At 42.2% G+C, this 26753-nt stretch overlaps 1 protein-coding gene across 2 annotated transcripts in view; it reads left to right on the top strand.

Moving 5' to 3' along the window:
- Cd44 (CD44 molecule (Indian blood group)) overlaps positions 1-25995 on the top strand; it is an 88578-nt gene extending 62583 nt beyond the window's left edge. Inside the window, exons 13-19 of one of the 2 annotated variants that reach the window (XM_052724714.1) lie at positions 3363-3464; positions 5157-5246; positions 6050-6256; positions 8731-8799; positions 13030-13101; positions 15112-15190; positions 22954-25995. In XM_052724714.1, the coding sequence (XP_052580674.1) occupies positions 3363-3464; positions 5157-5246; positions 6050-6256; positions 8731-8799; positions 13030-13101; positions 15112-15190; positions 22954-23158 (824 nt within the window). In that variant the 3' untranslated portion in view covers positions 23159-25995. The remainder of the gene's footprint in view (positions 1-3362; positions 3465-5156; positions 5247-6049; positions 6257-8730; positions 8800-13029; positions 13102-15111; positions 15191-22953) is intronic. The other variant, XM_052724713.1, reaches the window with a different exon arrangement.
- Positions 25996-26753: the final 758 nt, after the last annotated feature.

The raw sequence follows: 26753 nt of genomic DNA, 5'->3' as shown, positions 1-26753 counted from the left end.
CAGTTCTCGATGATCCTCCTGCTTCAGTTTCCTGAGTGCTGGGATTGCATGTACTATCATGTCCAGCTAAGGACTTGATATTCTTAAGATTCCTTTCCTTTTTAAGTACAAAGATTTCAAAGAAACAATAAATAATGGATTCAGTGACTGTCTCCACTATAGATTTAAAGATAAATTTTGGTTTTCGTAGACAAATCTAAGTGGTGGAAAAAAATTGGTGAGTAGTTAATGTAAATAAACAACATAATGACTCAGAAAACTTTAAACTTATTTATTATTGCCTCATTTAGAGATAATGTGATATTGAAGGATTTAGGATTTAGACCACTTTTGGCCCTCCTTGAATGGTTATGAACTTAATGGATAGACAACTTGTACATGAGACAAAACTCCTGTTTTCCTATTGCCTTTCATTCTTATTTACACACAAGCCATTTAAAAAGAGAAAGCAAAATATTAGTTGTGGTTTTGCAAGAAAGGAAGGTTGTGAATTATTTGACTAGTTTTTATACTTAAAAGCAATTTTCCTTTGCTGGACCAGCAGCAAGCTGCTTGAGGGAAACCTGAAGAACTGCTAGCCTCTCTGCTCTCAGGACTCAACAAGTAGAAGATTGTGTGGTTCTACTACACTCATGAGTAGAAATACTTTTTAAAAAAAAAAACAAAATATCCTTATGACAAAAAAGTAACATTCCAAAAACCAATACAGGGCTTTTTTTCCCCAGAGAATTTTCATTTAGATGTATTTTCTGGATATAAATTGCCAGCCATATGTTCTACACATATCTGACTGAAATACATTCTAATAGCTCAGTGAATATATCTCCATGTTGAATCACTACACATTTATCTCCAAAGTAAATCCAAAAACTTCTGTAGTTTCCTTTTTAAAGAAACACTATCTTATCTTAATATTAGTGAACAGATTAACAGCATGTATGTGAGATATGCACTAGAGGTGTAAGACATCATGGAGACACGAGGATGTATAATTCATATTCATGCTTGAAAGAAACTTGCAAGTCAGCAGACAAAAGAAAATATTTAACAGCACAATAGATCTGACAGCATGAGTCAGTAATGGACAGAAAATTCATATTTTCAATAATGAACACTAAAGAAATCTAGAGTTATTTATTTTAAATCTAGAGTTATTTATTATAAATAACCCCACACCTCCCAATGACCATTAGAGAATAAAGGACTGAATGCGATTTTTCAAAAAAAAACCGCAAAAACCTGTTTAGTCAGAAAAATGAAGTGAGATGGAGGATTTTTTTAAAAGGAGACTCATGTGAATAGATCCATAAAGGAAGAAAAGCCAAGGAATGGGTATATCAGTGTGAGTGGATAAACGTGTCCTAAAAGAGAGGAAGTGGCTAGGCTGGGACCATTTTGTTGAGTTACTGAAGTGCCACAGGCAAGACCCAGCACACAGTTTTATGTGCTTAGCTCCTGGGGGTGGGGCTGAAGAGACTCATGTTAATAAGTAAGTAAGTAAGTAAGTAAGTAAGTAAGTAAGTAAGTAAGTAAGTAAATAAATAAATAAATAAACCCAGTAAAAGAATTCCAGAATCGTTATTAAGTGTCCAACCCAAAGAAGAGAGAAAGATTGCATTCCATAGGTAAATACATCAGGAAAAAGCTATTAGGTCTCATAGGCAGTCCAAACATCCAGAAAGGAGTTTTCAAGCTGGACTACAGGAGGATTTCTGGTGGTTAGATAAAGGCCAGCATTCCTCAGGAACTTGTGAAACCAGTTCCCATTTGCCAAAAGGAGTCATTTCCCTTACCTCTGGCAGAAAGGACCTAGGACTCTCCATTGACATATACCTATGGCTATATATCAAAGCCCACGTTGGCCTCCAAGATCCCTCAATCACGATTCACAAGTACTTGTTACAACATTTCCAAAGCCCCCATGCCACTCTCCTGGCTCTTCTCTCCCCCGGCTACTCACCCCCTTTATATCCTCTACTCTTTAACTCTCTCACTGCGTTCTATTCTTTATCTCTTGCTATCTTGCTATCTCCACTATCCTCTCCCGCTCTCCCTCTTTCCTAGCCCTGGCCATGTCCAGTCTGCTGGCTGTGCTTGGTCTATATTTTTCTTTCTCTGCTCTGGACTCTTCCAGATGCCTCTGTCTGTCCTCTCTCTCATATCTACAATACTAACCTGAACTATATCATGGAGTGGTCATGTCGACAGTTTCTTTACTGTGTTTCCTCACACACACAAAACAGCTTCAGCCATACAATGACATGATAGTTCTCAAAGAATTTTCCGTATGAAAGAAAAAATGAACAAGAGTGGATGCAAGCCTTCAGCAGACTAGGCCTTTTTCTGGTAGGGTATCCATTTGAAATTTTGAACATGGATAACTGGCCTTTCTTCTTTGAAATCCCATTGGTAGAATCAGCCACACATTTTTTCTCTAACAGAGATCTTGTCTGTCTTTGCTTTTAGCATGTAAAGGCTGGAGTCCCAAAGTGGGTGCCCCACATCCCAGTGCTTCCCACTGGAGCCATTTGGAACTGATTCGATCTCCCCAGAGGCAGCGGTGTGGGCGGATTGAGAAAATTGTAGAGTTAGCAGTATTGATGGTGCTTAGGGACTGTGTGGCCTCTGTCTCACTCTGAACTTGTTATTCCAGCCCACAATAGATCTGTGATAGCCATCAGAAAGAGCAACCTTTTTAATTACTTCAGGGAAATTTTTCACCACTCAACACTATAATCAGAATTCCCAAGATGTTTCCTTCTTGTATTTATGGGGAGAAAGATTCTTGTTTGTCTATGGGTACTTCCTGTTCCTCAATGTAGTTATATTGAGTAATGTGTATATGTTTTTGTTTTTGTTTTCTGTGTTTAGTTTGTGAAGCAAAAACAAAAGAACAGAAATAACTGAATAAGGGAATCCAATGGCTGTTTAAAAACTTTTTCGTTGGTATTGTTTTGCTTTGTTTGACCTGGTGAGCAGGAGGCGACAACATGATGCTTGTGTGTGTCATTTGCCTTCATATGTCTGACTGTGCTGGTCTGTCTTGGAATGAAACAAGTCACACATGGGGTACATTTCTGTCCCTTTGTCCCCGAGCCTCATCGTGTACCCATGTAACTTCCTTTCAGACTAAACAAAACAATCAAAAGTGTGATAGCTTTCATCTAGCTCTACCCTAGAATGAAAACCATTTATATCCTGTGATATTCTTGAAGAAACAGTCCTTTATCCCAGTTCTTGACATGTGAACCTGTTTATTTCGTCTTTCCAGGCTGAATATAAAAATGTCTTGGCTATAAGGCAAATGGCCCTCGGGCAATGGCATAGGGAATAAGGCAGTAACACTGATTTAATTCCTTCAGATACGGATTCCAGTCATAGTCCAACCCTTCAGCCTACTGCAACTCCAAATACCCATTCGCTGGAAGACTTGAACAGCACAGGACCACTTTCAGTGACGACTTGTAAGGATAATGACACCCAGCCCCTTTGTTGACCTGTCTTCCTACTTCACATCTGCTCACGTTGGTCAAGATGTCACATTTGGTGGCAGAATGGGCCGTCTTTGCTAGGTGGCTCAGCTCAGCTAGGGAGTGAATCTGTTTTTATCATCTGTCTTTCTTATGGGGGTTCTTTAAACCTGACTTTATCTTTATTCAGGGTTCCCTCCAGAGTCGATGGCTTTTTATTAATAGAAGGTTATGGAGGTTTAATTCATCTCCATTTTTCTTCTCTAACTCTTCATGTGAGTGACACCAAAGACCATCACTAGTAGAGTGGTTACTCTATGTTTTAATAGACTCTTTTTGATTCCCACTCTTCCTCCAGTCAAGGAGGAAGGCTTCTTTCATGATTGTGTAATATGAGGGACAGATCATCAGAGTGAATAGAGAAATCACATTTAGCTTTGAGAGGAGGAGTGAGGTATGTTGTTAATAATTGACCAAGGTGGTGGAGTCCCTGGAATCAAAAAGAGTCATTTGCTAACATATTTTTTATCATTAAATATCTGCCAGGAAGAAATATGAAAATTGTAGTATCCTTAATTTTCACCATGTGTATAAGGATAGCCCAAGGATCAACCCAAATTTATGAACCCAAATTCATAAATTCTTGGCAGAATATCAAAGAAATCCCCAAATTAAGAAGGCCTCATTTCACTGCTTGCTATACATAATGGGCAGAGTCCCTTATAGGAGCCCTTTAGGCATAGGAAAAAAGGCCAGCAGGCACGTGTTGACTGCCATCAATGTAAACAACACAGTGTGAGGCATCAAAGGAGACATAAATAAGCCTATAAATGACCCTTGCCAACACAGGACTTGTATTTCCATTTTGTGTTACTGTTAGCCTTTGTTCTGATGTTGGGTTTGGGATTTGGGGAATGTCTCTCTCCTGGTTATATTTATTTGTTGGCGGACATGGTTGATGGGTGTATTTTATGGAGTCTTTGCACCTGCGCCTCAGAGGTCACTCAGTACTTCAAGAATACAAAAGAAAAGAACTCAAAACAGTCTAAGTGATTTCAGATATGGGCAGTGATTCAGTCTCAAATTGATACATGTCACTGAGGGCCCTGTGTTTGCTGAGGCAGGCATTTCTTTGGTGCAGTGAAGAGAAACCCTGTAACAGGCGAGATCACAGGCCTACTAATAAAGTAGTAGCTGAAACGCAATGCTCTCTACAAGGGAGTCATGTATTTCCTTGTGAAGTTGCTCTAGAGCTGAGCTGCTTCTTTTGTGTTCACAGACACACTCACTACATAGCACTGTTTTCCTTATAACTTCTTTGTCCACAACTTGGCAATCTTGATGGTCGAAGGAAAACTGAAACGACAGCACCACTTTCCACGTCTCTGTGATTTTTGTTATTCTGGGATCCTTGGTGTGGTTGGGTCAGGGTGGTCCAGGGAGAGCAAAGCTTTGGCTCAGACTTCACTTTGGAACTTCACTGAGAGGCAAAGAAGCTAACTAGGGACAAAGTATAATTTTTCTGAATATTTCTATCCATCAGCAGATGATGAAGGGCACAAATATCATCCTCCCATTGTATCTGTCCATCTGCTATCCTATAGCTAGATCATTCTTGTAAGTGGGTAACAAAGGACTTGTATCATGGTTCCTAAATAACACTAGCTCCATCCCTCATTGAAACAGCACAGAGTTATTCTCAGAACTTCTCTACATCACATGAAGAACTGGAAGAAGACAAAGAGCACCCAACAACTTCTATCCTGCCATCTAGCAGTAAGAGTCAAATCAACTGGCTTTGGCTATTTAGCAGAAATCAATAAGTTATGGGTACTTTGCGGCATCTTTGGTGGTGGTGCATCCATTGCTTCTTTTTATATGTTAATTTTAATTAAAAGGTGTGTCTGGTGGTGGTCTCTGATTCTTCTGCTTTATAGACCTTTCAGAAGCCAGTGCACATTACATACAAGCTTTTCTGCTGAATCTTAAAGCTATTAAATTAGTAACCTGGTTTTGAAAATGATTATTGTTTCTATAAGATTTCCCTGATATTTATTACCTTAATATTATTTCTATTTTGTCTTCTGGACCACAATTCCATGGTTTTGGTGACTAAGAAGCAATACCCTTCTGGCACAGGGAAGAAATTAAGTCAGTAAACTCAGGTCTTTTGGATCTTGAACTTATTATTCCAGTTGCAGACAGAATGGTTTCATCTTTCCCTCCAATGGTTTGTTTCTTCCCCTTCCTCAGAGGTAGATCCAATTGAGAAAAAAAAGCTCAAAATCCTGTAGTACCTGAGTTGAGTTCATGGTCACAGTGGGATTAACCTCCCCTTGATGACTCAGACAAATCTTGTAACCAATGCCCCTTCTGGGTAGTAGTCACCCAAATCTCTTCTGTTGAGTGCTATCCGGCTGGTGTCTTTTGTACAACATCGCTTTTGTTCAGTCCCATTTGCATTGGGTCTTGGAGAACAAGGAGAAAGTTGTCTCTGCAACTTTGCCTCCCGAAGACAAGCACATGGTGGGTGGTGACCATACAGGTGTGGGCTTGTCATTGACTCCACCTCCACGCAGCTAGGAGTGGTGGTGAAGAAGGAAGAAGAGGTTCAAGCCTTCCCAAAGACGCAACTACTTCTCTGGAAAGCTACACTCCTCACTACCCAGACACAATGGAAAATGGGACTCTCACCCCGGTGACCCCTGCTAAGACTGGGGTCTTTGGAGAAACTGAAGTGACTGTTGCTGCAGACTCCAACTTTAATGTTGACGGCTCCTTACCAGGTAATTTGGCCATTTGTCATCTGGTCTGCTCCTCTGGAGAAACAACATATGTTTTTCCTATCATAGGGGATATTTTATGTGCAGGTTGTGATTAGATTATTATTTTGTTTTGCCATGGAAATAGTTTTCATCATTGGTCATCAATTCTAGTGCCAGCAAACTTGGACTTATTTGAGATAAAATAATGCCTCCATTTCCTGGTGTAATCTCCATTTATTTTTTGTGACTTGGCTTTCTCTTTTTCTTGCTTTGTCTTTTCTTCATTCTGAGATATATTAACGTGAACCATGTGAAACTGATATTTTTGTGGATCAAAATAGTTTAATATCAGCAATTTTATTCAATTCAGCTAACATATTCTGCCTATTTGGTAAAGCTTAATCAAACATTCAAATGATTTTCATATACTAGTATCTTTGCTCTGAAATGATCTTTAATTGGTGATGGACTGGTTCATTTCATTTTTGGTGAAGGGTTGGTGTGTAAACCTTTTTCTATTTACGGTGTGCTTCAAAGTTCATGATTTACTGTTAATAAACTGGGATCCTCACTTTTATTGTAATTGTAAACATATGACTTGTTCTACTAAGTCTGACATGGATCAAGAATGAGATCTTTCTCTCCCATAGGCAATCCTCTTTACTTCTCTTCTGCATTTCTTTGTTTGTATTAAGAAGCTAACACTGTAGAAAGGAATAGTACAAAGCACTTTCTGTGACTAAGAATCTACTACTCCCACTAGTGCCAAGAGTCCAGGTACCTCTTACCACTCAATCACTAACCCATTAGTGACTAATAACCTTAAATACACACACACACACACACACACACACACACACACACACACACACACACACACACACATTGTAGAAAGACCCTACCTCCTCCACTCTCCCAAAAGACAAGAAAATGGTCTCATGAGAAACATGTGTAGAACAGACGGCCGTGGTGAAGTTCTGATTGATAGAGGGAAAGAAAACCCAGGATGTCACATGCATGGCATATTTCCTTTGGTTTTTCCACTCCAGGGCTTCAGGAAAAGGAGCTTTAAAAATACCCTTCAGCAGTATTGGCAAGCCCAAGCCCCCTTACACTCCGCAGGCTTTTACGTAGTGTCCTAATTAATAATCTTCTTTCTTCATTCAAACCTCCAAGTGCTGTTGTTAATTCCTACAGAAGCAATCAAATCTAGGAGTGCCACCAATGTTCCCATGCTAAATGACCCCATCCTCCGTCATGCAACTTAATGGATTTCAATTTGAAATGGCAATCTTAGCTGTAGTTCCTTAGGTGGCTTGCAGAGTCTAATTGCTAGCAAATAAAATGCTTTCTACCAAATTAGTACGCACAGGGACTGATCCCATCTGATCAATGTCAGAAAGGCAGTGGTGTCTGGATTTCCTTCCGTTCTCTGTGACTTTAGTGTTGAGTAAGTGGCCTGACTCTCATTCCCCGTTCTCTTCCAGAAGACTCACAAAGTATATTTCTGTCCATACATCTTTCTCAATCTGTACACTTAATGTAAAGCACTGAATCATGCAACGGTAGTGGCGGTGATGGGCCTGGTGATGGTGACGGCTTTGGAAATGGTGATTTTGGTGGTGGGACTCTCAGTGTGGCATTCCGGCAAGTGCTATTGTCTGTTATTATAGCCATTATCCGAGGAAAAAAGCTGTCTCTCTCATAAAGTTAGGAGCAGTTACAAGCAGCCCTCTCCTGCCCAGGGAATGGTGATGAGCCGCTCACTGTGTTCTCTTTCTAGGTACCTTTGTAATGATCTCTACCAACTTTAGGAACCCTTCTTCTCTGCGTGTGTTTCCCATATGGAGAATCTAAGATTTTCTGGTGATGGATATTTGAGAAGATGGGATCATAACAGTAATTTTTGAAAATGCAGGCAAAGCTTTTGAAAAAAAAAATACCAATTGAGATTCCCCAGCTCTACGTCATTCACATTATTTCACTGTTTTTTGTTGTTGTTGTTGTTGTTGTTGTTTTCACTTAAGTTTGACCTTTCTCCTCTCTGGATAATTTATTTTTCCTTTTGAGTCTTTGCCTCATTCATCCCTAAGATTCTTTTGTTTCAGACACAGAGAAACCTCTTTCATGCTGCGTTGTTTGTGCCAGAGTCCACCTATTTAAGTGATCATATTCCAGTATTAAAACCCTTATCCATACTAAGAAGTGTCCCATTCAAAACCCAGCCCTGTGGAAGCATCATACTATTTTCCCCAGAATAGTCCTTAGCTATGCTCTTGGGTTTCTACCCACACCCTAAAGTAATTGGTCTTCCAGGATGGCCTGTGCCGACTCAGTCTCCTTCATTTTGGTTAAGGCTCTAGCCCACTCATCAGTGTCTTAAATGTGAGCAGTGACCCCTTCGTTGTTAGCAGACGATGTCTTTCTGAAAACAAACCCATGGAAATGTGTGAGTGACACACAGTACTGACGTTTTTTATTGCCTATTATTCTAGGAGATGGAGACTTGACCATGGACCCCAGGGGGCCTTCCTTCACTGTGACCCATGGATCTGGAGTGGATGGTGAGTTTGAAATGTTTAGTCACTTACTATTATAATCACTGAACCTGATGATTGCTAATAAAGCATGAGTCAGTGTCCCTAGAGAATTGTTTCACACTTAAAAAAAAAATGTATTTTCAGTCACAGAGAGGGCTTATTAAGTCACTTTGCTGGACCCCACCCTGAAGTTTCTGATTCAGTATGTCTGGGGTGGAGCCCAAGCATCTGTATGCCTAATAAATTCCCAGTCACCCTGATACTGCTGGGATGGGTCTCACACTTTGAGAAACAGCACTCTAGAAAAGGAGCTTCCATCTGAAAGGGTCTGGAAGAATTCACACAGTACTTCTGCGCTGGTTAGTGTTATGTCAACTTGACACAAACTAGAGTCATTGATGAGGAGGGAGCATCAACTGAGAAGATGCCTCAGTAGGATCCGGCTGTAGGCAAGCCTATGGAGCATTTTCATTGTGATTGATGTGGGAGGGCCTATCACACTGTGGCTGGCACCACTGCTGGGCTGGTGCCCCTGGGTTCTATAAGAAAACATATTGAGCAAGCCACAAAGAATAATCCAGTAAGCACCACTTTCCTCCACGGCCTCTGCATTAGCTCCCGCCTCCAGTCAGGTTTGAGTTCCTATCTTGGCTTCCCTCAGTGGACTGTGATATGTAAGCCAGATAAACCTTTCCTCCCCAACTTGGTTTTGGTTATGTTGTTTCATTACAGCAATAGTAATAACCCTAACTAGGACAACCCCCATTTACCATTGCCCCCATTTCAGAGTAACTAAGAGAACTCTTTCAACATAAAATCGCTTGGTTTGATTCTCATTCCTCTAGCTATAAATTGAGCAAGATGATCACAGGGTCTGAGATTCAGTGTCTTAGCTGATAATCTTGAGATAGTGTCACAGGGTGCTCTTTAAAGACCAATGACAGAATGAATACCAAGAAAGTGTTTAGCACAATTCCTGGCACCTGATAAAGCAGCTAGCATTTCAGAATTTACTGTGTGTCAGAAAAATTAAGCAAAACTTTTCATTTGTACACATTGAACTACATGAAATTAATATTTCAGTAGGGTAAGTAAGCCCAATGCCAAAGTTTAGAGTTCATTTTCTATTAACTCATCTAATTACCTTGCAAACCCTATAATATATAAAAACACTATTATCATCTCCTTATTACAGATGAGGAGACTAAGGAAAGGTAAGAGAAGGTAAACAGTTTGCCAAGTTGATATGACCAGAGAGTGGTGGAGCCAGGTTTCAGGCCTGGGGTCTCATATTGCCTTTCCTAAGTCTGGTCTGGAAGAAAATTCCATAATGACCATAATTACTGCCAGACATGCATTATTAAATAGATTGCTGTTGGCTGTGACTCAGATCAACCCCTGAAAACATTACTGCAGGCAGCAAAATCTGACATGAGGCAATCTTACTTCTAATCCCTAATGCTGGGGTTACAGAGAGGCTCTCTAAGCACTTCCTACCACGAGCTCCTGATGATCACAAATCTATGTGGTCCACAGGAGCCAGGAAATGCATATAAATTAGCATTCTATGCTACGGGCTTGAGTTTGGGACGAGCGCTGCCTCCTGGGTTCAAGCAAACCTGAGGATGGATATTTACATGATGGCTTTGATAACAGCCCTTAAATGTAGGAGCTCTGGGGTCTAGGGTTCATTAGAAATGATCCTGAAGTAGAGAAAGATGTTTCAAGCTCACCGGGTCCTTAGCACAGCTAAGGTCTTCTCCAGCTTTTGTTTTCTTGTCAGTAAAAACAAAGATCATGTCACCTAGCTCAGTAATCTAGGTTTTGTGTGGAACACAAGGTATTGAGAACATAAAAGGTTACTATTTGAAGGCATAGCTCCAAAGCCAAGAGGCCCCTACTACTGGGAGTGTGGTCTGTGGACCAGCCACAGAGGCTGCACACAGAAGCTCGAGGGAAGGGCCTAATCTTGCCCTATCCGGATACAAACTGGATCAGGGTCTGAGTTGATCTAAGCCCCTCCCCTTCAGCTGCCTTGTGTGCTCCACTCTCCACTGCTTTTTCTCACCGTTGAAGCCAACTGAATGGTCTCTGTGCCCACGTCTGTGGTTGGGTTCCATCTCCAAACTGGTGTTCCTAGTGTCCTGCCTTGCAGAACTTGTTCTCCAGGCCCGTTCTACCCTGATTGGATACGGAGCTCTTGGGTGCAAGGGAAGCCTGCTGTCTCTGCCCATCCTCTTGGGCTTTCGCTTGAAGTGAGAATCAGGTGGGTGGGAACTGGTCTTTTTCCTCTGGCTCCTCTGCAGGCATCCATTGTTCCAACAGGAGGTTTCATCCTGTGCACACACCTAGATCTTTCCTTGCTGGGAGCACTTCTTTGGAAAAGGAAAATAAATAGATTATGATCTATTAATGGCCTCCCTTTCAAATATCAAAGGCTGCCGTGAGTCAGACAAAAGAGACCAGTGGGAGTGACTTTACCTTTACAGTGGTTGTCAAGGCCAAAGCTCTCCAGTCTGGATGGCTGATACGTCATGACTTGTGCTTGCACAAACCTGCCCATTGCCAGGACACTGGCAGGTGGGTAGAAAAATTACATTAGACTTCTTTGAGATCTGTGAAGCAGAGGCCACTCTCAGAATAGTCTGGGGGCTGTGGAAACAGTACAGAAATTACTTGTTTCCATTCTATGGGAGCTCTAGCAGAGCACCCAACTCTACAAGCTGAAGCCATCCTATATAGTTAGATTTTAGTGTCCACTCTGCAGAATCTAAAGTTTGACTCTCTCAGAAAGTATTTTCTTCTAAGCCCAGTCATCCTAGTCAATGGGCTAGTCAAAAAGTCTTGCCTGGGTTTTTCTCCCCTTGGTGACTTTAAGATTCCAAAACAGGTTGCTATTTAGGGGCAAAGAGTAAAGGAAGAAAGAAAACAGAACACCATGAAGTTTCTTTTGAAATGTGATGTCTTCCTCGTTTTAAAAAGGCATCTGAATTCTGACTCATAGACTGTCTGTCTTCCAATGCTTCCTTCCAAGTTGAGCTTTTTGTTCATTTCCTTATTTTGTCTTTTAACAGTAGAAAGCATTTTTTCTATTATGTTTCACTGTATTAGCCTAGACTCTAGTAACCTTTTATTTATAGACAGAAAAAGCCAGTGCCCCCCTCCCTCAAAGCAATATTAGTGTTCATATTAGTGCCTATAAATATTCATCCTAGTTTGCCTCCTATTGCTGCGATAAGACCATAACCAAACCTTTCTTTGAGGCGGAAGCTTTATTTGCCTTTCATATCCTGAGTCATGGTCCACTGAAGAAAGTCAAGGCAGGAACCTGGAGGCAGAAACTCAAGCAGAAGCCATGGAGGAGAGCTACTTATGGACTGCTCCCCCATGAATTGCTCAACCTGAGTTCTTATACTACCCAGGACCACTTGTCCAGAGTGGTACTACCTGGTGAGCTGGGCTCTCCCATCACAATCATTAATCAAGAAAATTCCCCCATAGACTTGCCTACAGGTGTTGTGATGGAGGCATTTTCTCAATTAAAGTTCTTTCTTCACAGATGACCCAGGCTTGCTTATATCAAGTTGACAAAGAACTAACTAGCACAATGCATGTGATTTTTAGATTCACTTTGGACTTTCTGAAGCAAATGAATACATTAGGGATATTATTAACATGAAGATGTTGTTTCTGGAGGTTTGGAGCTAAGCTTGAGATTTTTGTATTGGTAGTAGGCTCTCTAGTGATGGAGTCTTGCTGGTCTACAGGACCACAAATTGTAGGCAAGCTCTTAAACACAGAACATTGTAACTATACACAACTACTATTATCATATACTTCTTTAAGCCTCTGTAAGACAACAATGAAGGTGTTTCTGTTATGATCCTCGTTTTATAAGTGAGAAAACAGAGGGTCAGAGATGATACCTTAGCCTGGCACAAGTTGCTGATAAATTAGGTTCTAAACTCATGGTCGACCAACACTGGAGCTCAAGTTCAAACACTGCCCATCACTGTTCCTTGAAACAAAAATAAAATTTGTAAGCCTTAGCTTAGTCACACTGAACTTTCTTGGGAGGTGAGGAAAGAGATAATATCTTTTGCCTAACACTTTATAAACGTCTGTGTCTTGAATCTATTTATAGTGTCTAGTGAGGCAGTGGTTGGAGGGTAGCCCAGGAGAACGCTCTGGAAGGAACTCCTGGCTATACATTCCAAACCTGAGCTGAAAGAGCTCGTTGCTTTTTTCCCTTAGGACACTCAAGTGAGAGTCAAGACGGTGGAGCCAACTCAACTCCTGGTCCTGGGAGGAGACCTCAGATTCCAGGTGAGTTTCACACCATGCAGCAAAAGTAAGATAGTTACAGTAAGATTCTCAGCATGTCCTAGGAGAGACCTCTTCAAACGCACGTCTGGCACCTCTTTGCAAGCTTAAGGAGAAACAAAATTATGATACCATCTTTGTAGGAAAGGAGGGAGCCCTCTCTTTTACCCCCCTAGATCCCTCCTGTCCTGGATGAGCTCACACTGAGGCCTTCCTCAAAGAACTGGTATGTCAGTTACTAAAGCATCCTTCCCACATGAATGATCATGCAGAAGATCCATGGCACGCCCAGGTCCTTCCTATCTCAACCCAGTTTCTCCTATATTTCTAGGACTGGAGATGAAATGCGTAATTCCCTTTGCATTGGCAGGCAGGGAGGAGATACTGGACTGTCTGTGTTGGGTGGAGTGAAAACATTCTTCTGCTCCCCAAACTACTTTTCCTTGAGGAACAGTCTGTTAATTCAGCCAGAGGAAACTTTTTAGAAAGTATTACATGTGCAGGGAGGGAACTTTGACATCTGGCTGTCCCATGTTGCAAGATTTAGCATTTGATTCAATTTCTTCTTTTAGCTTGGGGTTGAAACTGAGCATGTGTAAAGGGGGGATTCCATAAAGGAAGTTTCTCTTAATGTTATAAATTACCCCCTTTAACTCTTTCTTTGGGGGAACTCCAAAGCAGCTTCCCTCGTGGGCCTTACTCCTTTCCCTCTGCTTGCTGGCCACCTGAGGAGGCAGAACATGTAGAAAGAGGGAGTGGACTTTTAGGGAGGAGTAGGCAGGGGTGGACAGGCTGGATTCAAGCAAGTGGATTAATCCCAGTGTAGTGAAAAGGAGTGTAGACCACTCAGTGCTGGAGGTCAGGCAGAGTGAGGCAAAGAACAGACATGGCGTCATCCCAACAGTGCCTCTACTTCCTTGAGGTGAGCCAAAGAGGATGCACAGTCTGATGGAGGAGGAAAACAAGACTTCTGAGAAGTGGACGGTGACCAACAACTCTCTGTCTGTCTTCTTTGTCAAGCCCTCATTTACTGCATACATCTGCAACTGAATTAATTTAACTTGTCAGTCTTATTGAAGCCTGAGTTTAAAATATGTGCATAATATTGCATTCCTCCACAAGTGGTGCACAATTATCAAATAAACTGTAGGAAATACAACTTAGCAAATGGATGGAAATGCAAGTCACTTACTCTCTCACTTCCTGAAAGTATTTAAGTTACCATCTTAGCATGTTCTTCCTAATAGTTTTTTTCAAAGTAATTTATTTAAAAACTGCTGTATGCTGTGCAGTGAACATTCTCTGTTGGTCAGTTCCACTCTCTCATTAAATATCTTTCCCTTGATTATAGCACATAACAAAATGGATATATCCTGACTTATTTATCTAATCCCTCACCATTGGACATTAGGTCAGTTTCAACTTTCATGGTTATAAAAAGCACAACGATGGACATCTTTACAGCCAACATTGAGCTCCTATAACTTGGAAGTATAACTTCTAAATCAAAAAGCATGAGTATTTTGGGATCTGCTGTCAAGTGGAGCCGAATAACTGGAATGAGGGTAGAAATCTACTTTAACACTCGCCATCAGAACGTCCTTTGTCCACTAAATTATGAGTTCCATCTTTGTTTTGAATGATATGTAAGGCAGATGCTCTTACATAGACATGGAATGTTTCTGTCAAGAGAAATAGAAGTTTCCTTTAATCTACTTAACATTTCACCAAAAACACATACAGGCTTCAACAGGCTGTTTGATATGTTTTTGGAAAGATTTTTGTCCTGGCAGGACTTGACTAACTTGATAAAAGATTAATGCAAGAAGCCTGTTGGATGGATCATCTACAGTAAAGCTTGTCTTAGACTATTCCAGCTGTGCCTGGTGGTCAGATCGCTCTCCAGAGTTGACCGGGGTTTTGTTTAGAGGAGAGCAATTTTTAAGTTGCATTCTTTATTTCATAAAGTATGTCTGTGAGGCTCATGTATGCTCTTTGGCTCACTCTCACCAGAATGGCTCATCATCCTGGCATCCCTCCTGGCACTGGCTCTGATTCTTGCTGTTTGCATTGCTGTCAACAGTAGGAGAAGGTAAGAGAGAACCCCTTCAGCTTTCCACTTTGAGGGGTGCTGTAACTTGGGCTTTCTATCTGTGCTCCGATCGTAGCCTTGGCACCTGGGGCTTGTTAGACATACAGGGTTTCCGGCCAGACTTCCTGCATCAGAGCTTGTACTTTAACTAGATCCTGGAGAGTCCTGTGCATGTCATAGCTTAAGAAGCCTTTCTCTGCCCCATTCTTCATAGAAATAAAACACCACAGTCCCTCCTTTGAAACAGTGGTAGAATCCTACTGTTCTTAAATTTTCCGTGGTTAAACCCTATGGTGACTATCTGATAAAATTATGAAATATGTCACTGGGAAGTCCTATAAAGTATATATTCAGCCATTGGCTCATTAAACAAGCATTTACTAAGTTCCTTCATGATTCACAAAATGCTGTATAACAAATTAAGAATGGTCTTCTTCCTTTGACCACTGAAAGCTTATAGAACCTTCTAGAATCTTTGCTCAAACTTGGCATGGGTCTTCTGTTTGTTTTGTTGTTTGTTTCTCCATAAGGTTGTTATTTTGTGTTTTCTGAAAGTTTCAGTTGAAGTGATTCAGGGCATTGCCTAGGAAAATCTTTATCACAGTGAGGTTTATGAAGCAATGATGAAATTTCCTAGGCAAGAGAGTATGTTTAGCACCACAGAACGGGCAAATGGGCTCCTCACATCCCTGAAGCCCCTCTCCTCCACCTTAACAAAGGCTCAAAATTCAGGAAGTTATTTAAGGAATGTATATATTTAATTAATTTATAACTAGCCTCCCACTAGAATGCTACCCAATGTGCAATGCAGAACCATAGTTACCCTAGCAACAGGAGATGTGAACTTTAATCCAGATACTCCAAATAAAATCTAAGTCTATGTTCCTTCCCAGACACTTGAAAGATTCGTTGTATTTCTTCCCCAAGTGTCTGCTGCAGACATTAAGCTTTTCGTAAATATCCTTTGTGATTGCCTCGTGGAAGGTTAGTCTTCTTGCTAACCTGGCTTGTCTCTAAATCATCTTACAGCCTCCCTCCAAATACCTCAGGTTCTGAGAAGTCTGGAAAGAATTGTACACTTCGATGTTGTTGTTGTTGTTGTTGAGAAGCAATAAGCAACTATTTCCAGTGCCCAGCACAGTCTTTGTAGGCTTTCTCAACATCTGCAGAAACCAAGTAATGCTTTTTCACTGTGCTTGGAACTAATTAAAGTGCTCACTCAAGTCACAGCGTTGCTACCCACATACTTCGAGAGCATAACGAAAATATTAGTCATGAGCACTGACCACATACAGAACCCAAACTGGGGGAAATCTAAGAGATCTCCTCTGAGCTCCTATGACTAGATAGAAACAGGTTTATTTTTAGTTCAACTTAAATATGTAAGTTGGGGAAGCCCTTCAAAGAGGTTTTATTCTTCCTCTTGGCTTGCTTGTTTTCTCTTGGATTATTTTTGCTCAATTAAATATGAATTTCCTTTTGTTTGGAATCAGCCTTTGATTCCAAACCCTAGGATGTATCACGTATACAGTCCATAAGCTTTGCAGATGTCACCATGGAGATGTCCCCGATGCTGTTGATGTGGGAGGCCCTCCCCAAGTATCTCAGCTGTCCCTGAGAGCAGTTAGAGTCTGCACATTGTGGCATCTTATCCCACACGGTTCCCTGTCTCCTCCTGGCCTCTCCTCCTCTTGTCTCCAGGCCAGCCATCACCCTAGCAACAGGCAAACAGGGACAGGCAGGATCTGGCTAAACCAGCCTCTCACCGGGAAAGCAGCTTCATGGACGCCATAAATTACTGTGTCCTGATTTGATAATTGAAAACAGATTTGCCACTCTGCTGAAGGGTGGCTAACGGCCGCACAGGCCCATAATGTGTGTTGTCTTCCTAAAGCTAATAGCCCATCTCTAATCCTGTTAGGAGGCAGGAGCCTTTCTGCTTTGAGCACTGCATTTAAGAGAGATATGGAACCCTATTTTCATCAAAGAAAGTTGGGTGGAAAATGAGGCCTCCAGAGGGGATTCATTTATTCAACAGCATCCTTTGCAGGCTTCTGTGGCTGTTAGCCCTGCTGAGGAATGAGGAGAAAATGAAGACCTTGTCTCTTCTTTAAAACAGTGAGGCTTAAATGTGCCAGGGCCTCAGACCTACTGAGAGCTGAGAAGATGGTTCAGTTAGTGATATATTGCTGAGCACAAGTGAGGGCCTGAGCTTCATGCCCCCAGAACCTACACAAAAAGCTACTCATAGCATGGGAGCTAACGATTCCAGCACTGGGGAGGCAGATCCAAGAGTCTCTCCCTGGAGCTTGCTAGACAGTCAGTCTAGCCAAATTGGTAAGCTCCAGGTTCAGTGACTCAGAAAGACACCCAACATCATCCACCTTTGGCCTCCACACTCATGTGCACACCTGTGCACACACAACACGCAGACACATGCACACACACCTGTACACACACACACACCTGTACACACACACACACACACACACACACACACACACACACACACACACACATCCTACCAATTCCATCCAGCTGCTATCAAGCACATCCTTGGTACTCAATGCATCAGCCACAGATACTAACACCCAAGGTCCATGGCAAAGTTCACTGAGAGTCACAGCATCTTAAAGGTGCTGATGGGGAAGGGGAGCAGAGAGGTGGCTTAGCAGTTATAAGCACTGGCTCTGGACCTCTGTACTCCGCAGGCACCAGACACATGTGTGGTACACATACATACACGCAGGCAAAGCACTCATGCACATAAAATAATAAACAAAACCATTTTGTAGGAAAGATACTGATGGTGGGGTGTTTCACAATTTCCTTAACTTTTCCCACCACTAACATGATCCATACCAGGGCCCTTGAATTACAGCTTTCTGTACTTTCTCTGCTCCCTGTAAGGGCAAGTTGCATCAGGAGCCAGTTGGGTTGGTAGATATTGGATGGGGCCCAAAAGCAGCAGCCTTTAGGTGCCTTCCCCTTGAAGAATTTCCATGATGTGTCTAGAGAGGAGAAAAGCCACGGGACCTTGCCAAAGAAGGCTTCTGAACTCAGGATTGCTCTTGAAAGATTCTGTGCTGGCTCTGCAGAACCAGCCTCATCAGCCTTCTCTTCATGAAAATAATGGTCTTCAAGAACCTCTCCTTAGTAACACGTCTCCACGATTTGGCAAGCTTTGCCTTGTGTTCTACAGCACCCAAGCTCCTTGTGATCTTTGTGATCTGTGCTCGCCTGAACTGGTTCTGCAGCCTAATGCCATCCATGAGACATCCTCCGTACCCACTGTCTAATCTACAACCATCGCCACTTTCAAACTCACTGTACCGCAGAAATAAGAAGTTTCCCCCTCAGGCAAGATTGTTGTTTAGAAATGAAGTGAGTTGAAGGAAGGGAAGGCCATATCATAGAGCAGGTCTCGAGGCACTCAGGCTGCCATCAATAGAGAAGAGAGCGGCATGACAAAGCATTCGGCTGCGTGTTTCGAGGTAGCTGGAGGATTCATCATGAGGATGACTTTTGTTAAACTTTAAGAAGTGAATTTTAAATTATACTTATTTTAAATTTGGCAGAATGTAAGACTGGGTGGGCATGGTGGTACACACCTGGAATCCTAGCAAGCTGAAGCTGGAGGACTGTAAGTTTGAAGCCAGCCCTGTCTCAAAACAAACAGGTCAAACAAATAAGCAAATAAATAAATAGCCACAAGTGGCTGGTAGCTACTTTATTAAATGGCACAGTTCTAATACACTGCAAAAAGCATTCATAAACATCTGAATGGATTTTTAGATAGAAAAGCCATAAAACCCATTACCAAGTTATTTGTCTAAGTTGAGATAAATTCCAGGATACTATAAAAGTAAGTATAAGAGCTAGTCAGTAATAAGCCTGAGCTAATGGCAAAGCAGTTATAATTAATATAAGCCTTTGTGTGATTATTTGGGTCTGAGCAGCTGCAGACTGGGCAGGAGACAGGAAAACTTCCAACAATGTTATATAAATTCAGTGCCCCCCTGCTTTGCCCACCATTTCCAAGGCTGTCTTGCTCCCTCTCCTGCATTTGCCGAGTGCTCTATAAGTGCTTGCAATTCAAGGGATGCAATGAATTTTTGTGAGGACCTCTAGTCTCTAAGCCATGACTATGATGATACCAGCTACAGTGTGGCATAAGAAACCACTCTTTGATTCAGCCTGTGGCTTACAGAGCCTCTTCAGCACCCATCTTCTCTGCTGAGCCCTATAACTAAGAAGAATGAAAAAATAACAGTCTTTTGAAAGTGCTCATTAAATGCCCAAAGCCCCCAGGACTGCACTGTTTCTTAGGATAAGCCCAAGTAACCTTCCTGAAAAACCTTAGGCAGGTAGTAGAGACAGAAATCTAGAGGGCTGTGGGTCAAAACAGTGGGCTTGCCTACACATCTTCTGTTACTTGCCTTCACATCAGTTTTTTCCTTTAGAGCACTGATTCTCAAGCAATGGGTTGCGATTCCTTTGGGAGCCGGACAACCCTTTCTCAGGGGTCACCTAAAACCAACTACATATTGGATATTTACATTTACATCAGGTTTTATTAAGATTCATAGCAATAGCAAAATTACAGTTATGAAGTAGCAACAAAAATAATTTTATGGTTGGGGTCGCCACAATACAAGGAACTGTATGAAAGGGTCGCAGCATCAGGAAGGTTGAGGACCACTGATTTAGAGCAACAACATTAATCTGGTCCTGCCTGCATGCACAGGCATATTTTTATACTGACAGAGCACTTCCCTCTGTTTTTCATTCTACCTCTCAACTCTCTGGTTGATAAGCAAGAGAGACTTAGTTAAGTTAGGCAACTTTCCTCTGAGAACACAGGCTATGCCACCTGAGTTTGGAATAACACAGCAATGCGCTCCAGCCTTTGAGTGGTCTTACCAGTGCATAGAGGAAGGCGGGAGCTGGGCTGGGCTGGTTAGGGTCAGAGCCTGGTCCCTAGCAGCTCCAGCAGCGAACTTACCCGCCCATTCCCAAAAGGCCAGTTCAACAAGTAAGTCACCATGAAAAGCAGAGAAAGGAGAGGTAGTCAACATTGGGAAGAGGAACAAACAAAGCCATCCGACCCCCACCCACCCACCCCGGTCCATCTTCAGAGTTCAGACATGAGGTTAAGGTTTAAACAGAGGGCAAGAGGTATGGACAGCTAAGTGACTCTGGTGAAGACATGATCCCATCCATCCTTGACCCAGCACTGTCTTGGCTCCAGGCTGTCCTGCACGGCAGTTGTTACAACTTCTAAGAACTATGTGAAATCTCTATCCCAAAGACAAGGCTGACCCCAAGATTTAGCCTTTTTCTTCCCCCAAGTATGAGATTCTTAGGGAAATTCTAATTTCTTGGGATCCCTTGTTTCAACAGTCTCATAGCCAAAAGGAGGGGCACAAAAGTCTCTATAGGATGTCGTTGTCCCTGTCAGGGTGGTTACAGTGAGTGCAGCTGAAGAAACCACTAGAATTACTACCACATGGTTTTCATCCCATTAACAACCACACCACAGCCAGCACTTCCTGAATGCTTACTATATTCTAGGTTCTCTCCTGATTATCCCCGGCTTTGTTTTGTTCAACGCACATTTTTCATATACTGTAAATAGCAACAGTAGACTGACTATTGAGTTCCCTCTGTTTGAAGTACTTGTCCCCATCCTGTGAGGCTGATAGTCCTCACAGGGCATAAACTGAGGTTCAGAGAAGTCAAATGAGCTGCTTCAGGTCACACAGCTTTAAGATCTCAATATGGAGCCCTTCACCATGCACCCCGCTGTCTATGTGGACCTCACCTACGTGCCCAGCCCTCATCCATTTGTTTCACAGTCGGAACGTCTTTCCATTCACCCTTCCCCACCCCTATGCAGGAAGATACAGGATCTGCTTTCTGTTGAGGCAGTATATTTTCCACTTCCCTAAATAGGAGATTAAAGTTTATGGCCTTGGCAGTCTTACAGGGAAGAGCCGGTGATCACAAATAATAGATGTTTTGACTCTAGACCATGAAATATCCAGCAGCAAAGAGACGCATTTCAACTTCATTCTGTTTCCAAATCTTCGGCACTGGCAGGGCCAGCCGGAGCCCAGCCTTTTCAGTCCGAAGCCCAACATTTGAATATGGACTCTGTCATTCTTGCTTCTTCTGTGACCTCAAGCAAGCCCTTCGAGTGCTCTGGACCTCAGTCCCCACTGCTGCAAAATGGGACAGATAGCCGCTTTAACAAGGGTTATAGCAAATGACTTGTACTTTGCCTGGAATTGACCACACATTTAGTAAGTGCTCATCTATTTTCCCTCGTCATAGTTGGGAAGCTATAAAACTTTGCTTCCGTTAGCCGAATCTAACTGCTCTACGCACAGCAGTGACCAGGTTACAACAAAGAGGAAGCTTTGAATCAGGCTGTGTGGGGCCAGGCTGTGCTATCAGAATCACAAGGGCAAGGTCAGAGTCATACTTTTCCATAGAAGTCCTTCTCCTGCCTGAGAATCTTGAGTAACACTACTAAGAAACCTGATAGTGGCAACAAATGGTTTTCCTTACGTTGGTATTAAATGTCCTGTATCAGGACTATGAGATAGTTAACCAACCATAGGGGAAAAAATCAATATGGCCTTATCCTTCTGGAACAGTCTTGGTTTCTTACCCTCTGTACGTGTTGTAATAATACTGACAAGGCAATGAGGTGTTGGCAGAAAGAGGAAGTAGCGGAACTTCCTTGAATACACAGATCAAAATGATTTATGATCACAGTCGTCATAGTTTATCTGAGGCCTCGGAACGTTAATGCTTCAGAGGCAAACATTTGCACTGCACAGTACGGAGGAAGGAGAATCCGGACTCCACAGTCAGACGGACCAAGATTTGAATACTGACTCTTTGCTTGTTGACTAACTTAGAAAGACTGCTGGATTTTCAGACCCCCAAGAATGTCTTCAACTATAAAGGGGATGGGGTAGAATAAGCTTTGGGTTTCTAGAGTCCTGATTCTCAAAGCTGACCGTAGCAGAAGCCTCCACAGTGTGGTGGTTTGTTTTTTGATCCAGTACCTAGAGCATCATGCATGCTAGGCAAGTACTCTACCACTGAGCTATATATCCCCAGACCTCTTTGCCTTCCTATTTTATGACTGGGTTTCATTGAGTTATCCAAGTTGGTCTTGAACTCATTTTGTAGTCCAGGAAGGCCTTGAACTTGTGATCCTCCTGTCTCAGCCTCCAGAGTAACTGCAATTATAGTCTGTTAAACCTCAGATCCTGGGTCCCACTGCTTTCTGATTTCTTCTTCAGTAAGCAATAGAGTTGATAATTTCCATGTCTGAGAAGTCCCCAGGTGCTTCTGCTGCTAGACTAGGGACCTCACTTTAAGAAGTGCTGGTGTCAGCTGGGCAGTGGTGGCACACACCTTTAATCCCAGCACTCAGGAGGCAGAAGCAGGCAGATCTCTGTGAGTTCAAGACCAGCCTGGTCTCCAGAGGGAGTTCCAGGACAGGACAGGAGTACACAGAGAAACCCGTCTCCAAACAAACCAACAAGCAAACAAATGCTGGTGTTAAGAGTTAGGAAGGCCAAGTAGGAAAAGCACCATGCTCAGTGCTTAGCACATGGGAAGACAATGTTAAATTGTCCTGACGATCAAGGCGCTATCCCCAGTGGTGTCAGTAATGATGATGATGGTTGGTGGGTTGATTGATTGTGCGCTTTTTCTCAGATGATGTTTTTAAAAACCAACAGATGCGGGCAGAAGAAGAAACTGGTGATCAACAGTGGCAACGGGAAGGTGGAGGACAGGAAGCCAAGCGAGCTCAACGGGGAGGCCAGCAAGTCTCAGGAAATGGTGCATTTGGTGAACAAGGAACCATCAGAGACTCCAGACCAGTGTATGACTGCTGACGAGACCCGGAATCTGCAGAATGTGGACATGAAGATCGGGGTGTAGTGCCGACACCATTAACTTGGAAAGACACCAAAATTGAAGACATGTCATCACTGGGAGCTGGGACCCTTAACAGATGCAATGTGCTACTGATTATTTTTTATTGGGGATTAAGTTTTAGCTTAAAATTTTCTATTCCTTTTACTTTTTAAAAGTCCGTTCCAATTTTTCAAAACAGCATTGCTTTCTGAAATGAGGGCCCAAAGAACACTCCATTAAGAATTTGACTAATCCAGTTCCTTCCGAGAGGTCTTGCATCCCCAGGGTATGCTATGGATGGTTCCAGCAAATGCATATTCTTGGTCCCTATTGAACTTTTTCCCTACCCTAAGTCCCAGGTAACAGCCACCAGCTAGGGATTTTCCCCAGGGCTTAGAGGAATTGATCTCTGGGAGGAAATTTGAATGGGTCCATATTTCCTCTCCAGCAGTCCAGTCCTTGGGCATTGCTTTCCAGTGGGGTGGGAGATCAGGTGTACTGGTTACACACCCTTTTTATGGACTCACCTCTCTATTGGAAAATTTTCAGATGCTTCTGAGAGATCCCCAAAGGGTGACGCTATTTATCTGTAGTAAGCTATTTATCTTTGTTTTTGAAATATCAAACCCTGGAGGTCCTTTGTTCAGTATGACTTTTTTTTTTTTTAGTTTACTTTGTCAGAAGCATAACAGGGTATAAGTTGATTCATAATAAACACCTGTCCATCTTCCATCTTTACCTACTGCACTGTGGTCCTTCAGTTTCTGAATCACGAGTCTTGAGTCCTCATGGCATATCAGGATGACCCTAGAATGGTCCTCCTAACCCTGGTTAGAGCACCTGTGCCAGACTACGATTCACCCAGCGGAATCTCATAGAAGATCAAGGAAGAAAACACTGTTTTGTATCCAGGGCTATCAAAAGAGTTTCTCTCCTACTCTGGAATCAGAATTATGAGTAGGAAAGATTCAGTCCCTTCTGTGATTTGGTGGCCACCCTTTTCTTTTTCTTAAAGGGTACTTTAAGTTTCTATGTCGGACAGTTTTTAGGGTCCTATTTCAGAGAAGCTGATCCTATAGTGACTTCACACAAGAGTATGGTGGGGACTTGTGACACTTTATAGTAAAAGGAGAAGCCAACAGAAACTCAAGTGTAGACAGTGAGCAGTAGATTGGCATAAGGAGGGTGTGGTATACAACCCATCCCACTATTTCCATGGATGTGTTTGTTGACATTTTCACAAACCAGTTGGCACTCAGAATGATTTGCTTGGGAATCCCCCAAAAAGCCACAGGGCTGCCTACTACTGGAATCTTATCACCGGATATAAGCAGCTTTATGATTTAGCAAAGGGAGAATGGCAATACCCTCCAGCCTCATATTTTTTTTTTACATACCGGGTAAATGTTTGGTGGCATTTATTCATCTGCCAGAATGTCCCATTGCTCCTGGATCTTCCCAGGTTACTTGTAGAAGAAATTAAATCTATAAAGTAAGGCTTCCTGTAAAATGAGACTTCCTTCCTAAGGCTCCCATGATGTTACTGTTGACTAAATTTATATGTTTAATATTTTTTTTCAAATAAAAAATAAACAAGAGAAAAATCTCTGCCTAAATCACATTTGAGTTTCTATCAAGAGTGGACTCAGGCTTTATTTAAAGGAGATGCACAGACTTTCCATACTCATTCCCAGCCTCAGCTCTTCCTATGCACAGACTTTTCAACACTCATTCCCAGCCTCAGTTCTTCCTACACACCTTTCAGCCTCCCTCATTCCCTGATCGCCTCTCCCCCAATGCCATGGCTTCCACAAACTTTCTTTTTCTTCCTCTGTAAATGCTATTAGTCAGTTCTGTATTTAGATGCCTAGTTTTCTTTTTCTTTTCCAGTTGAAATAGACATTAGTTGATTCTTTGTTTTTTTCCACTGGTGTTAGAATGTCCCCTGTCCTTATAGCTGTCCTGGCCTACCACACCCACAACAGGCTCACTGGGGCTCTTTAACCTGTATGTAGCAAGCCACTCTAGGATTGGCTATAAACGGGCCCTTCCAAGCTCTCCTTGATCCCTAGATACCCTTTGGAGGCACAAGGAGATCATATAAGTCTCAGAGCCAGAGATGATTCTCTACCCATTCTAGACATGACCACCATTTGGGTTAGGGTAGGGTATTGTTTGCCAAGATGGTTATGGTTCTGGGAGCATAATTTGACTTTGTGTTATTCCTACCAAAGACTTGCTAAGTGATACAGGCTAAGTCATTGAACTGGGATCTTATTAATACAAATAAGGGGCAGGCATTTAGTGATTTTTATAAAGTAACTTGAACACTTCAGATGCCATTTTTACCAGCAATTGTGAATCTCTCATGTATCCTGAAGGCTTTCTTTCAATTAGCCTTGGGTAAAAATCAAATGAGGCAAAAGATACCTTCACATCTGTATTTTATAGGTTCTAGCTAGATAAGATAGATGTTTCCAGATCCTTTTTTAAAAAAAGCTTTACATTGACATCCATAACACAAAGAACTGGCTTTAGAGCTAACATCCATTCAAGACTGTTGTAACAAAGTAGAAGAAAGAGCCACCTTCTTTGGAAAAGTAAAATGTTCAGAAGAACAGGAATTAACCACTCTTACATACTATGTCTTTGTGTGAGTCTTCTGTAGTGACTTTTCAGTCATAGCCTTATATATGTATGATGACTTTTGCTATTGTTCCTTTGATTTTTCAGAGACCACCCTTTCTTTCTCTGGTTTTTGTATATTTATTGACTGACCAATAATAATGAGGAAAGCATGATGTGTATATTACCCAACTGAAAATGTACTGAAAAACATTAAAAGGTCATGAGAAATGGAACCCATGGTCTCTGATATGAGGGGCCTGGGAAGTGGAGAGGAACAGATAGTGATTGTCTGGATGTCTGTCTGAGCAATATGCAAGAAGTCAGAGGTTTCTGAGGTAGCTGGAGTCAAGTTCCTTTTTTTGTTTTGTTTTGTTTGCATGTGTACAGAAAAACCATGCAAGAGTGGTGGTATATTTGGAAGCCTGAGGTTGATGTCAAAGTCATCCCTGATGGCTCTTCCACCTTATTCATTGAGGCAGGCTCTTTAAATCAAACCCAAAGTTCTCCAATATGGCTAGTCTTGCTAGCCAACTTGCTCTGGGGTTTCAGGTGAACCACTATGCCCACCAACATTTTATGTGGGTTCTGGGGATCCGATCTCCAGTCTTTATACATGTGGTGTAAATATTTTAACCCCTGAGTCATTTCCCCAGGCCTAGAACTCTTAATTATCCTGCCTCTACCCCCCAAGTGCTGGGATTACAGTGATGTACCACCACACCAGGTTTCCTCTTTTCTTTTTCTTAAAGAAAGAAACAACAACAATAAACCAGCATCTAGATGAGCTTCTATCACATAAAATTAGTGTTGAGGAAAAGCTTGACCCCATAGGCAATCTGTTGTTCAGAATCATGTTAAGCAAGTCAGATGCTGTGAAGTGTGACTTCCTAAAATACCCAGAGCTGCCTTTGGGCTCTCAGTTTAAGGGAGTAGTGGACATACCTCCATTCCATCCATCACAACAACTTCTTGACCACAACGGCAGTAGGAC

This window comes from Peromyscus californicus, unplaced genomic scaffold, assembly GCF_007827085.1.
Source record: "Peromyscus californicus insignis strain IS unplaced genomic scaffold, ASM782708v3 Scaffold_7__1_contigs__length_154581171, whole genome shotgun sequence".
Taxonomy (NCBI): domain Eukaryota; kingdom Metazoa; phylum Chordata; class Mammalia; order Rodentia; family Cricetidae; genus Peromyscus; species Peromyscus californicus.
Note: the sequence above shows the minus strand (reverse complement) of the source record. Positions and strands in the feature narration are given on the sequence as shown.